Here is a 12,449-nt window from a genome sequence, read left to right on the forward strand (position 1 = left end):
GTGATTTGTAGGAGGAGTTCCAACTCAATGTGAACCCAACAATGGGGGCGCGGAAGAATATGGTTTGCTCCTAAGTTTCGATATTGGAAATATGCTTTGCGAGGTAAAATATTGAAGAATTGTGAATATGAGCAAGAAGCTATTTCATCATGTCCAACGGGGTTTGATCCAATTCATTGGGAAGCATTCGCAATCCATGAGAATAGACAAGAAGTAAAGGATATGTGCGCTAAGAATGCTGAGAATAGAAGTATGAACTTAATTGGCCATACTTGTGGCAGGAAACCTTATGGAAGAATATTGGAGGAACTTGTACGTATCATTATCACTACTGCATATCTTCCTTTCATTTGCTATGTTACTTAAAAACTTTCTACGTATACTTGTTTGTGTAGGATGAAGCGAATCCAGAGAAGAAGCATAGACGTACGGATAGTTGGAAATATGGTCATAAACATCGAGATGGGACTGTTTTGGAGCGTGCCCAAGAATACTATGTGAGTTTGTAAAATATTTTGTCTTAATTAAGTCTTGTAGTCCATACTCAAGTATATGCCCCAAAAATTTCAGGATCGAGTTACAAGTGTTGAAGCGGTTTACGACATCACATGTGATCCACTGGCTCAAGTTTTTGGGAAGGATAAAGGGAGTCGTACTCGTGGATTGAGCTCTTGCATGTCCAACAAACAATTGCAAAAGTTTGCTATCGCAGAGGAGCTAGTTGAACAGGAGAGCTCAAGTAAATCGAAGCTCGAGGATGAATTAGCTGAGGTGAAGTCTACAGTGGGAAATCTCTTGGCTGGCCAAACGAGAATGGAGAATATGATGGCGGTAAGTTATGACGTGCCGTGTGCTATTTCTTGTTTTGCCATAATTGTAACTTCTTTTTATTTATGTAATTGTTGTTGTTCACTGTGTATAGGGTATTCTTGAACATGTGAGACTTAATGGATCGGCAAATGGCCAACCATCTACACCTACAACTGAAGTTGATTCTACTTCTGTCCCTGTCCCTCGTACTCAGCAAGCTCCAAATTTGATTAATCGAAATGGATCTTTGAACCCTCATTCTAGATTGACTTCTTACCCGAATGTGAAGATATTGGGGAGGAAACGTGAACATGTGGCTAATGGGTATGTTAAGACTGACAGCCAAAAATGTCATTTTAGAGATATCATGGGAGATGAAAAGGTTGTCTATATTACCAATGTCTTGGTTGGTGATGCTCCTGTGTATGATGGTCCCCAGGATGATATTTTGTAACTACGAGATATAGCTGATGGAGGCTTCTTGATTTGGGCTGGAGGCAGGCTGCAATATGAAGATTAATTTCGTTTGTTTTTATTCTGTTTTAAGTTTTTGTTCTGTTTTAATTTGGAACTCAAGTACGAGGGACAGACAGTTAATGCGGTATGTAAGTATACCGTATGGATTCAACTGTTAATGTGGTATGTAAGTTCTATCTGCATCTTTCTTTGTGAAACCATCATTCTTATAGACTTTACCTGAAATGGAAAAAGAAAACTTAGCTTCTATGGATATAGCTACCATGTTAGAAAACTTTACCTGTACTTTACGTTTGTGTAACCGGGTCGTGAGAAGTTTTTGTCATTGCGGAAAGGCACAAAGATGGATATAGCTACCATGTTAGAAGAGGTAATTTCTTCTATGTGATGGTGACCGTGGGTCTTCACCCCTTTCCGAATCTTCACAACTAAAATCATGCATCAGCAGATCTTTCCAAGTTGTTGATGTGCGTAACAGACCCTAATTATGATTTTTATTTTTTAGTGCTTGTAGAGTTTCCTTTGAGTGGTCTCTTCATTAAATTATCGGTTTGGCGACCACGGTACCTATTCTTTGATTTACTATTTAGTGCTTGTCCTTTGAAATTTTACACTACGGAATAGGTATGAGAATGCAAAGGCCACAAAGACACGCGTTTTTTCTCTTGGTGCAGATCTTTCTTGAAAAGGGGACATGGTCACAAATTCACAATGTGGCTTGTCACCTAGCAAACCAAACATCCAATACTGAGCTCATCAGGGTAACCTTGTACTTGGATTGCATTAGTGCTTGCGTTTTATGGTTTGGGGGCACCCTTTTCCATCTTTTCTGAACTCCCAATTCTTCTTCTTTTCAATTTTTTTGATCAAACTCTAACTAGGCAGTTAGGTAGTGTACATAAATGGGAGTTGTACAGTTATTTATTTTTATTCTTTTCTCCGATATAATGGGTATATAATATGAGAAATACAGCAGCCCTGTTTATTCTCCAGAGACAGTTTTATTTTCTCTGTTGTTCAGCTTTAATCTCCGAGAAAAGTCTTTGATGGAAAAAGTTATTCTCCTTTACAGTCTTCTCTTCCACCTAGAAGGTCTTCCAGGTACTTTTTATTGTTCCAAGTTTCAGTCTTTTTGCTTCTTTTTGTTGTTTTATCAAGTGGGGTTTGTTCATTTTGTTTTAATTTGTTGGGTTCTCTTTATTTGTCTTTCTTTGGGTGTTGATTTGAATATTTAATGAGTTTTTGCAATGGAGTATGTTCATTTTGTTTAAATATTGAAGTAAGTGGTCTGTTGATGGAGTTGGGCGTTGGGGTTTTGTGGGTTTTAGGTTGCAGATGGGGTTCTTTGTTTCATTTGAATAATTAATAACTCTGTCCAAATTATTGCGTTTTTTTTTTTTTTTTGGTTTTGTTTTGAATTTATGATGAGTGTTTTTAGATTTGTTCAAAATATTGAAAAAAAAACGAAACAAAATGGGCTACTGATGGAGTTAGGCGTTGGTGTTTTACGGACTTACGGGTTACAAAATGCAACTCCCATTAGCTAGCTACGAAGTGCGTGAAAAGAGAACCAATAAGGAGGATGATTTATTAGGACCTTTAGTTGGAGAAGGTTTGCGGCCTGAGATTTATACTGAAGAACATGAGAAGCTACTTGGTACTTGTGGGTCGACTTGGGATCTGTTTGTTGATGGTTATACAAAGGATGGAGTACGCATTTATGATCCGATAAATGGAAAGACATGTCACCAATGCAGGTTTGAGTTCTGTGGCCTCGTTCTTGTGTGTTAATGCTTCTTACTGTTTTCATTGCTAGTTTTCTTTGCTTTCTAAAATTTGATTAATACTTTGGCTAGGAATATTCTCTTAGGTGATGGGAATAATTTTTTAGAATGGTACTATTCTTCTAGTCTACAGGGTGTTATAAAGTGAACGCTGAAGCGTGCTTGAAGTAAAAAAGATATCACGCTACAATATCTGCAACTTTTTCAATAATCAAGCAAGCACATGCACTTGGTTGCTTTCCTAGAGTCAAGGTTGTTCATACATCTACAAAGTTCCTTGGGCAAATATACATACCTGAAATAAATTGGATCCTTATGCTTCTCTCAGATCACCGCTTCTTTGGATTCAGAAATTTTGGAGTCTATTAGTGGGACAATGGATGCTCATCTTCGATACTTCAAACAGGTAGGTGATTTAGTGCTGTTGCATTCTACTGTAAGCAAGCTTTACACGTTTAGGCTATTGAACCTTCGACTTTGGTTGTGTACTCAGGGTTACGAGTTATTACATCAAATTGAGCCATATATTAATCAGGTTTGTTATGCTTCCTTACTAGCTACTTGGTTCAGTTTGGTTGCAATTATAAATTGGATTCACACCATGATCACTTTTGTTCATTGTTGTTATCATCACCATCATTGTTATTTGGTTCTATGGGGTCAGCCCTGGTTTCTCAAGAGTCACTTCTGTTCTGCTATGGTCAGTTACCCTGCGGGGTTGGTGATGTTAGTCCTCCAGCCAGGTTGACTATGATGTGGATGCTTATGTGGTTATGTGGAACAAAGTTTATCTTTATAGAGGTGGTAGCTCGTGTGATGTTACGGGACAACACACATGGTAATGGCATGTCATGTTTCTTGTTTAATAATTCCTTGGGTTGTAACTTGTAAGCAACAATGTCTACTTGCTTTTTTTTTTTTATTTTATTTTATTTTTGATAAGAATTGGTTGCAAATATTGTACTTCCATTTCTCATATCTGCCTAAGAAGTTTTTGGATACACTTTTGTATGGTTCAAAGATACACCTTTATATATATGATAACTGCGGAGAAGAATAATATGGTGGCTTCTACCATGATGAAGTTGTTGATCTTAAGTCGGGGACATCTTCTAAAACTGGGGTTGATCAGCTTCCCAAAGAATTGAATGAGATGAGAATTAAAGATGACAGCCATGATGATAATAAGGTTTGGATTTTTATTATTATTATTTGTTGGTGTTATATATTCAGGCTCTAGAAATTGTTTTTAATACTTGTAATCGACAATGTAGGATTTGGAAACCACTTTTGTGAATGGTAATGGAACAGATCGGTCGATAATTGCAACCACAATGGGTGGTCGAAATGGGCACCAAAACAGGTATTCTGTTATTTTCCGAGTAAAAAAGTTTAATAGATAGTTTTATAAACATTACGATTTATTTGGAGACACTGAGACATCCATTTATGTCTTTTAACAATTTGACTCTTAATTTTGTAAATGCACTATCTCGCACATGGCGTAACGTGTTGTCGGAACTGGTTCATTTGGTGTTGTATTTCGTAGATTGAACTTAGTTTTATGCGACTTAGTGTTAAGAGTGCAATTAGAGCATTTGTTTGGTTGTATCCTCGCATATATCTTTCCACTGCGTTTAACAATCTTCCATGTTATTTGATGCAGGCCGAAAGTGTTTGAAACTGGTGAAGCGGTTGCTATAAAGAAGGTTCTACAGGACAAGAGATACAAGACCAGAGAACTCCAAATTATGCGTTTACTTGAGCATCCTAATATTGTTCAACTAAAGCATTTTTTCTTTTCAACTACCGACAAGGATGAGGTGTACTTGAACCTTGTATTAGAATATGTCTCTGAGATTGTTTACCGGGTCGAGAAGCATTATAACAGGATGAGTCAATATATGTCAAGTCTTAATTATATTATGTGTTTGGGGTATATGTGGTTGTATTTATGCAGGTGATTTCAGGGGAAAAAAAATATAAATATTATGATGGAAACCAAAAACAAATATTATTATCTTTTAAATAAATATTATTTTGTGACGCATGACAGGCGTCAGTAAACATTTCTTAAAAAAAGACAAATTTATAATTACTGACGGTATATAGGCGTCAGTAAATATATCTAAAAACAAGACAAATTTATAATTACTGACGGTATAGAGGCGTTAGTTTGTTTTGGTGCCAAGTTATAGCGCCAGTTTTTGGGGGGATTTGGAAGTTCAATAGTGACGACAATACACCAATTTAGTGACGGCGTGAAGGCGTCAGTAATACAATTTTAGTGATGGCGTAGAGGCGTTAGTAATGCACATTTAGTGACGGCGTAGAGGCGTTAGTAAATATTTCAATTGTGACGGCATATTGGCGTCACAAATATTTCTGACACCAACACAGACGCCTAAATTCCAACGCCTCCTAGGCGTCACAAAAAATAATTCTGACGCCTCCTAGCCGTCACAAAAGTGCTGTTCTGGTGTAGTGACTCTCTATCATTAAGTTCTTTTGCAATCAACTCTTTCAACTGTTGTTCTGTTAGAGTTAAAGTATTGGCTCGAACAACTGGACGCCCCCGATCGTGCCCCTGTGGAGAAGGATACCTTCCATTATCTCTTATTGGAATTAGAGATCTTTGGCGGTATGCACGATCAGCTCCGACCGGTGATTGTCTTTGTCTATCCCTATAACCAGCTTGTCTAGGCCGGTAGTCACCCTTGGCCGGGTAGTCGGTATAATTATACCACTTCTCCATGTTTTGTTGCTCTTGTCTGGGATGCCTGCCTTCCCAGTCATGTCGGACATATCTCGGATGGCGGTCTTCCCTAAAATTGATTCTCAGAGGTAAATCTTCCATTTGAGATCGGACATGTCTAGGGTAGTAGTTATCCCTGCCAATTCGATTCTCCCCATAAGTACGGGTAATAAGGTCATTACTCTTAGAGTGTGCACTGGTTGATTGTGTTTGAGAAATAACACGTTGTTGAGGATGATGAAGTGGATCTTCAAGACGGTCCCATACACTGGAATGGCCTGCGTCCCTTCGTGGTCGCCTGATGTTGTTGAATTTGCAGCCTCGTCCACCGGCCTTTGCCTCTTTGCCAGCTTCCTTCTCAAGTTCCTATTTTAAATTTTTGACTCGTCGTAACTCACGCTCAACCGTATTAGGAGTGGTGGTAGCAGAGGCGGTGGAGCTGCTACGGTTGGATGTTGAGAATTGATCTTACCACTAGGAGCAAGTTGATTGTTCAACGGTTCTTGTATTTGCCGATTTGAATTTCGAGGGTTGCAATTCCTATTAGCAGGAGGAATATGTTGGCTATTTGGTCTGCTTCTTGTGCTTACCATCTTGATTGTTTCACGTGATAATGAATTCTAAATTCCCCACAGATGGTGCCAATTATGTTTCGGCAGTAAACTGCTTCAACACAACGAGAGCAATGGTAAAGAACGCACTAAGAAACAGAGGAATTTGATGTTGGGGGAGATGAAACTGAACCAAATAATGGCTGCCTACGTACCCAAGATCTATTCTCTAGGGATCAAGTTTCCACGTAGTTCCTTATGAAAAATAATGTGGTATTTATATAGGTAGAGTAGAGAGTCCTTGTAGCTTAACTAATCTTGTAACTTGAGTAATTGTGATAGACTATAACTCTCATCTGATAATTATCTCTTTGATAAGAAATGAATCTTGACATAAATCAATGTACATTAGTGGCAAGCCATGTGGCTAAGGTTCAGCCTTAGACATGAGTTAATGGGCATGTACATTGATCCATGGTATTATAAATTGGGTTTTAGCCCTGTTGATTAAACGAATAAAATGGAGACCCCTACCAATGGACGTTTGCCACGTAGGTGGGGTCGAAACAACCTTTCTGCGCCTATCACCAGATATGCAATCATGAGACCGACGACTGTTATGCACTAAAGTGGATGGTTCAACGATTGGTGGAAAAAGGGAGGATGAGAGAGTTTGTGAGGGGAGCACCGAATGAGGAGCGTATGCCACGCCAGGATCGTATACTAGGAACTATTAATGTGATTTTCAGTGGAGAGGTACTAAGTCATAATGCTCATAGAGACAGGGTGAGAAAAACCGCGAGCATCCAGCAGATCAATGATGGGACAGACAGATCGCGACCAAGAGTAGGGGTAGCGGAGGATAGAGACATGATCATCTTTAGCAGTGCAGACTTACGTGATGTATATTCTCCCCATGAGGATGCGTTGGTCTTCACAGTAGCAATGGGCAACTACCTGGTGAAGAGGGTGTTGATCGATTGTGGTAGTGCAGTGGACTTGTTGTTTAAAAGAGCTTTGGAAGAAATGGGGATTGATCCTGGGCAATTGAGGCCTCCGCGGACTAATTTATACAGGTTCAATGGGAGTATGATGGAGCCTATGGGAGAACTCTTACTGCCTGTAACCACAGGACCAGTGACGGTATTTGCGCGATTTATGGTGGTAGATTCTTCTTCTCAGAGCATTTGCAATGCAGGTGATAGAGAGGGGGTAGTGAAAACTATCACCTACTTGGGTCCAAAACTGCTGTGCAATGCAGGGTGATAATGAATGTGATAATTTTCCCGGTTCAAAACGAGGTGAAACCTTCCACCGAAGTTTTCATCGACTTGTTAACTTCGGGACGGGATGTTGGATTCCGTGTGGATTACAAAAATCACCAGACGGAATCCAACATCCCGTCCGGAGTCCTAACGGCTAGTTTACCAACGGTCAAAAAGTCAGAACGGTCAAAAACGGTCAAAATAAAAAACTTTGGTATATATACAACATTTGTTTCATTTCAACTCACACTTCCAACAATCAGAACTTCATATTTCTTCTTCTTTAAAATCAGTTCTTAAAAAAACCAAATATCAAATGGCATCAACTCAAGCATCTCAAGCAAGTGGTAGCACTCAAGCAAAAGCGAGAGCTCACTTTAGCATGTCCGATGATCAAGCTCTATGTCTTGCTTGGATAAAAATTAGTGAAGACTCTATTGTTGGTGCTTTCCAAAATGCAAAAGGATTTTGGAATCGCGGTAACAAACGAAGTTCAATCAAAGCACGGGTCGAATAGGTCTCCGATTCAATTAGCGGAAGGTGGAAATATATTTCAAAAAATGATGAACAAATTTGTTGCAATTGTGAATGCGGTGGAGGCTCGACATGCAAGTGGTACAACAATACAAAGCCGGTAATTACAACGTTGTCAATTTGGAATTTATTAATTATCTTAGTCTTAGTCTAATTATTTCCGTCTTCGCCTAATTATCTTAGTGTATTTATTATTTCCATTTTAGTCTTAGTCTAATTATTATCTTAGTCTAATTATTATTGCAGTTTAATTATCTTAGTCCTAGTGATTATTTTAGTCTAATTACCACCATTTTTTTAGTTGTCCGAGGCAAGGATGACGTACCAACTACAAGAAAAATCGGCTTTTTCACTTGATCATTGTTACGTTATACTCAAGGATAATCCAAAGTGGAGTAACGTTTTTGAGGCAAGGTCAAGCCGCCCACAAAGGGAAAAGGTCGCAAAAATGATGGTGAAGATTCAACTTCTAATTCACCAAGTATTGGTGGAGTTGAATTGGAGGGTTCTCAAGAAATAGAAGCCCAAAAGAAATGGAGCGCCCTCTTGGATCGAAGAAAGCCAAGTCCAAAAGGAACCAAGAAAAATCAATTGGTATGTTGGAGGGTTACTTTACACGCTTTAGAGGATACATTTTCACAGGATGCAAATGAAACACAAAAAATGCTTAGAACTTAGGGAAAGGGAACTTGCATATGGTCAAAGAACTGTGATGGCAAGAGAAGAAAAAATCGGATTCAAGCAGAAAAAAAAAGGTTCAATTGGAAAAAATCGGCTTCAAAAGATGCAATATGAAGCTAAGATTTTAGCGACCGATACAAGTGTCCTCCATCCCGATACCGCTTTTATAATCGAAAGCAACAACAAGCTGAAATACGTGCTGAATGGGGAAGGGCTAGAGGTGGTTCTAGCTCTAACTAAGCTTATGTATTTTAATTATCTAGTATTTTATTTTAATTAAAGCACTATGTATTTTAATTAATGCACTATGTATTTTAATTTCACTGTCTTTTTAATTAATGCACTATGTATTTTAATTTCATTGTATTTTTAATTAATGAACTATGTATTTTTATCTAACTGTTTTTTTTTAATTAATGCACTATGTATGTTCTGTCCAATATAATTATTTTCATAGAAATACAATTACCAATAAAATTAAAATACATTGTAATATAGTTCATTAAAATACAACTGATTAAATACGTTGGAACTGCATAGGAAATACATTAGGAAATACATAGGAAATACGTTGGAACTACATAGGAAATACATTAGGAAATACATAGGAAATACATTAGGAAATACATAGGAACTACATAGGAAATACATTAGGAACTACATAGGAAATACATTAGGAACTACATAGGAAATACATAGGAAATACATAGGAAATACATAGGAAATACATTAGGAAATACATAGGAAATACGTTGGAACTTAATAGTTCACGTTAGGAAATACATAGGAAATACATTTTCATTTCCATTTTAAATTCGGGCCTCCTTCTCCTCATCGGATCCCACCAATTTGGATCATAAATTGGTACCGGATCCGGCTGTTTTTCTTCAATGCCACCCAATTAAAAACATGTTCAACTAAGTCCTTTTGAAGATTAGTATGTGTAACTTCATTTCTCGATCTTATTTCTTGCTTCAATCATCGATAGACAAAATGAAAACCATCATCTTCCGAAAGAGCTTGAGTATTGTTTCTTTCCTCCCGACCTTTCCAATTCCAAACTCCACTTTCACGTTCATTCTCAACAATCATATTATGCATTATAATGCATGCCTTCATTATATCTCCAAGAACAACAACACTATGACAACGCTGAAGCCTTAACAATATGCCATCGTGCTGCAAAACTCCAAACGCCCTTTCAACATCCTTTCTTGCGGCTTCTTGACGCGTTGAGTAAAGATCTTTTCATGCTTATTTCTTGGATAACGAATGGCTTGAACAAATGTGCCCCATTTTGGGTAAATACCATCAGCGGCAAGATAATATCCCATATCATAGTCATTACCATTCACATTAAATGCAACAGTTAGGAGCCTCACCTTGCTCTAATGATTCAAAACATGAGAACGATGAAGCACGCGTTAATGTCATTATAAACTGGTAGGTCGAAGAAGCAATGCCAGATCCAACAATGTTTGTCCAAGCGGCTTCAAGTATCAAAGTTGGTTCCTTCTTGTACCCTACATGTGTTCCAGCCCATCCACTTGGGCAATTCTTCCACACCCAGTGCATGCATGGTCGATTGATCCAAGCATTCCCGGAAAACCCCTTGCCGTGATTTTCAGCTAATATCCTAGCAATGCGCGCCTCACTTGGTCGTCCTCAAGTACTCTTCCTCAAACGCCCGTGATAATTGCCTTGCACCAACGCCTTCATAGATACATTTGCTGTGTGGAATCTCCAATTTGTAAATACTCATCCGTTGAATCGAAGAACTACCGGTTGCTAATTGTGCAACCGCAGCTAGTCCCTTTTGTAACCCGAAATTGCTTTGCCAACCCAATCCATCCACCTTGTCTTTAAAGTAATCGTCGAATGATGCAACAAGATGCAACATATACATAAAAAGCTCTCTTGTCATCCCGTACCTTCGCCTAAACTTATGAGGAGGCCACCTACAAGGTGTTGTGAAGTAATCCCTCATTATCTTTTGTTTCTTGAAAATCACCACCATCTCTAAACGTGTACTCTCGCGCCTTCACAGATCCACCAAGGCGTTTGTCTCAGATCCACATCTTCAATTTCAATGGCTGCTTGAGTCATTAATGCCCCAAAGATGGATAATAACTGCAACCTCCTCCTCCTCCTTCGCCTCATCATATCATTATGCTCATCTCTTACTCTTTTCCATGTAGTCATCTTCGTATGAAGTACCGTAAGATCTAACCGGTGAAACCGAGGAAGACTAACTATTACTACTAGATCCTCCCCATAACCTTTGGTTATATGCAATTCTTTCTTCTCTAGACATTTTTCCTATTTTTAGCTTGGTTGTGGGGAAGATGGCTGTGTTGTTTGTTTGATCTAAAAGAAAGAAGAGTAAAACGAAATATGAAAGGTAAGGTCACATATGATAAGGTCACATGATGACTTTGATTTTGGTCCACTTACCAATTGACAACACATTTTATTAGATTTTTGTTCACTCTCCAAGTGACAACACATTGTATCTAAATGTCTATCCAAATGTACCCTCAATAATTCGATTTTGGTCCACTTACCAATTGACAACACATTTTATTAGATTTTTGTTCACTCTCCAAGTGACAACACATTGTATCCAAATGTCTATCCAAATGTACCCTCAATAATTCCTCCATAAAATTGCATTATTTGGAATAGTAAAATGTGCGGGGAGGAGGGCTTAAAACCAGACGGATGTTACATTCCGCCTCTCGGTCAAAAACCGGGAGACGGGATGTTACATTCCGTCTCTCGCATCCCCATACACTATTCTGTCGAACGCCGAACTTCACCTTGTGCAAAATGAGTGATATTCCAAACTAAAAATTTTCTGTTTCAACAAAACAGGAAATGAGTGAAACAAATATGAAACGAAAGTGAAACGAATGTGAACGAAATAAACTTAATGTTCCATTTTTGGAAACATACGAACTTATAAATTTTAATTTTTTTGGCCATAACCTCATTTGTTTTATTGACATATTCATATCAAAACCTGCTAATATACTTTGAAAATAATAAATAAGACAAACAACAATCATGAACAACACCCAAGTCTAACACGTAAACTTCGGTAAAAACTAACTTATAATTTAAAAAAAAAATTGGACATAACCTCCTTTGTTTAATGACATATTCATATCCAAAAATCATCAAAGAAAAACACGCTAATCAAAATTCATTACAAACAACAATCCCAAACGCCATAAGACAAGTAATGGCTACGTTATTACAAACTACAAAAAATATCTATCGAGACCTCCTCCCCTACGAGAAGGCTCGGTCGAAGAGCTCTCCCCCGCCGTTGTCAAAGCCTCTCGGGTTGAGCTTGAGCTTGAGGTACTCCACTTCCAAGCATTCTCCAACTCTTGCACACGCCTCGGTTTGCAAAGTTCGACACGTTCTTTCTTGTAAGCACTCAAAACTTCTGACGAGAGGACTCCATGAAGGACTCACGATGGCATAACCGAGAGAGCAGTAGTTAAGGAGCTCGACCTTACTTCATCCCGTTTAACAAAACAAATGCAAGTTAGGGGTTATAGTGAATACTAATAATAACAAATCA

The 12,449-nt window shown here is 38.3% G+C and overlaps 2 protein-coding genes and 1 long non-coding RNA gene across 3 annotated transcripts; all 3 read left to right on the forward strand.

The window, feature by feature from the left end:
* The first annotated feature begins 179 nt into the window (after positions 1-179).
* LOC147481388 (uncharacterized) lies at positions 180-592 on the forward strand. The gene is made up of 3 exons (XR_015203692.1): positions 180-312; positions 396-497; positions 571-592. It is a non-coding gene; the product is annotated as an uncharacterized LOC147481388 (long non-coding RNA).
* Positions 593-3,447: 2,855 nt separating this feature from the next.
* On the forward strand, positions 3,448-5,137 carry LOC147481389 (shaggy-related protein kinase alpha-like). The gene is made up of 6 exons (XM_086578921.1): positions 3,448-3,477; positions 3,565-3,606; positions 4,204-4,260; positions 4,346-4,434; positions 4,738-5,007; positions 5,128-5,137. Exons 1-6 carry the CDS (start codon positions 3,448-3,450, stop codon positions 5,135-5,137), a joined length of 498 nt encoding a protein of 165 aa, XP_086435047.1.
* Positions 5,138-7,040: 1,903 nt separating this feature from the next.
* LOC147481390 (uncharacterized) lies at positions 7,041-7,643 on the forward strand. The gene has a single exon (XM_086578922.1). It carries the CDS (start codon positions 7,041-7,043, stop codon positions 7,641-7,643), a length of 603 nt encoding a protein of 200 aa, XP_086435048.1.
* Positions 7,644-12,449: the final 4,806 nt, after the last annotated feature.

Source organism: Coptis chinensis, chromosome 8 (assembly GCF_015680905.1).
Source record: "Coptis chinensis isolate HL-2020 chromosome 8, ASM1568090v1, whole genome shotgun sequence".
NCBI classification, from domain to species: domain Eukaryota; kingdom Viridiplantae; phylum Streptophyta; class Magnoliopsida; order Ranunculales; family Ranunculaceae; genus Coptis; species Coptis chinensis.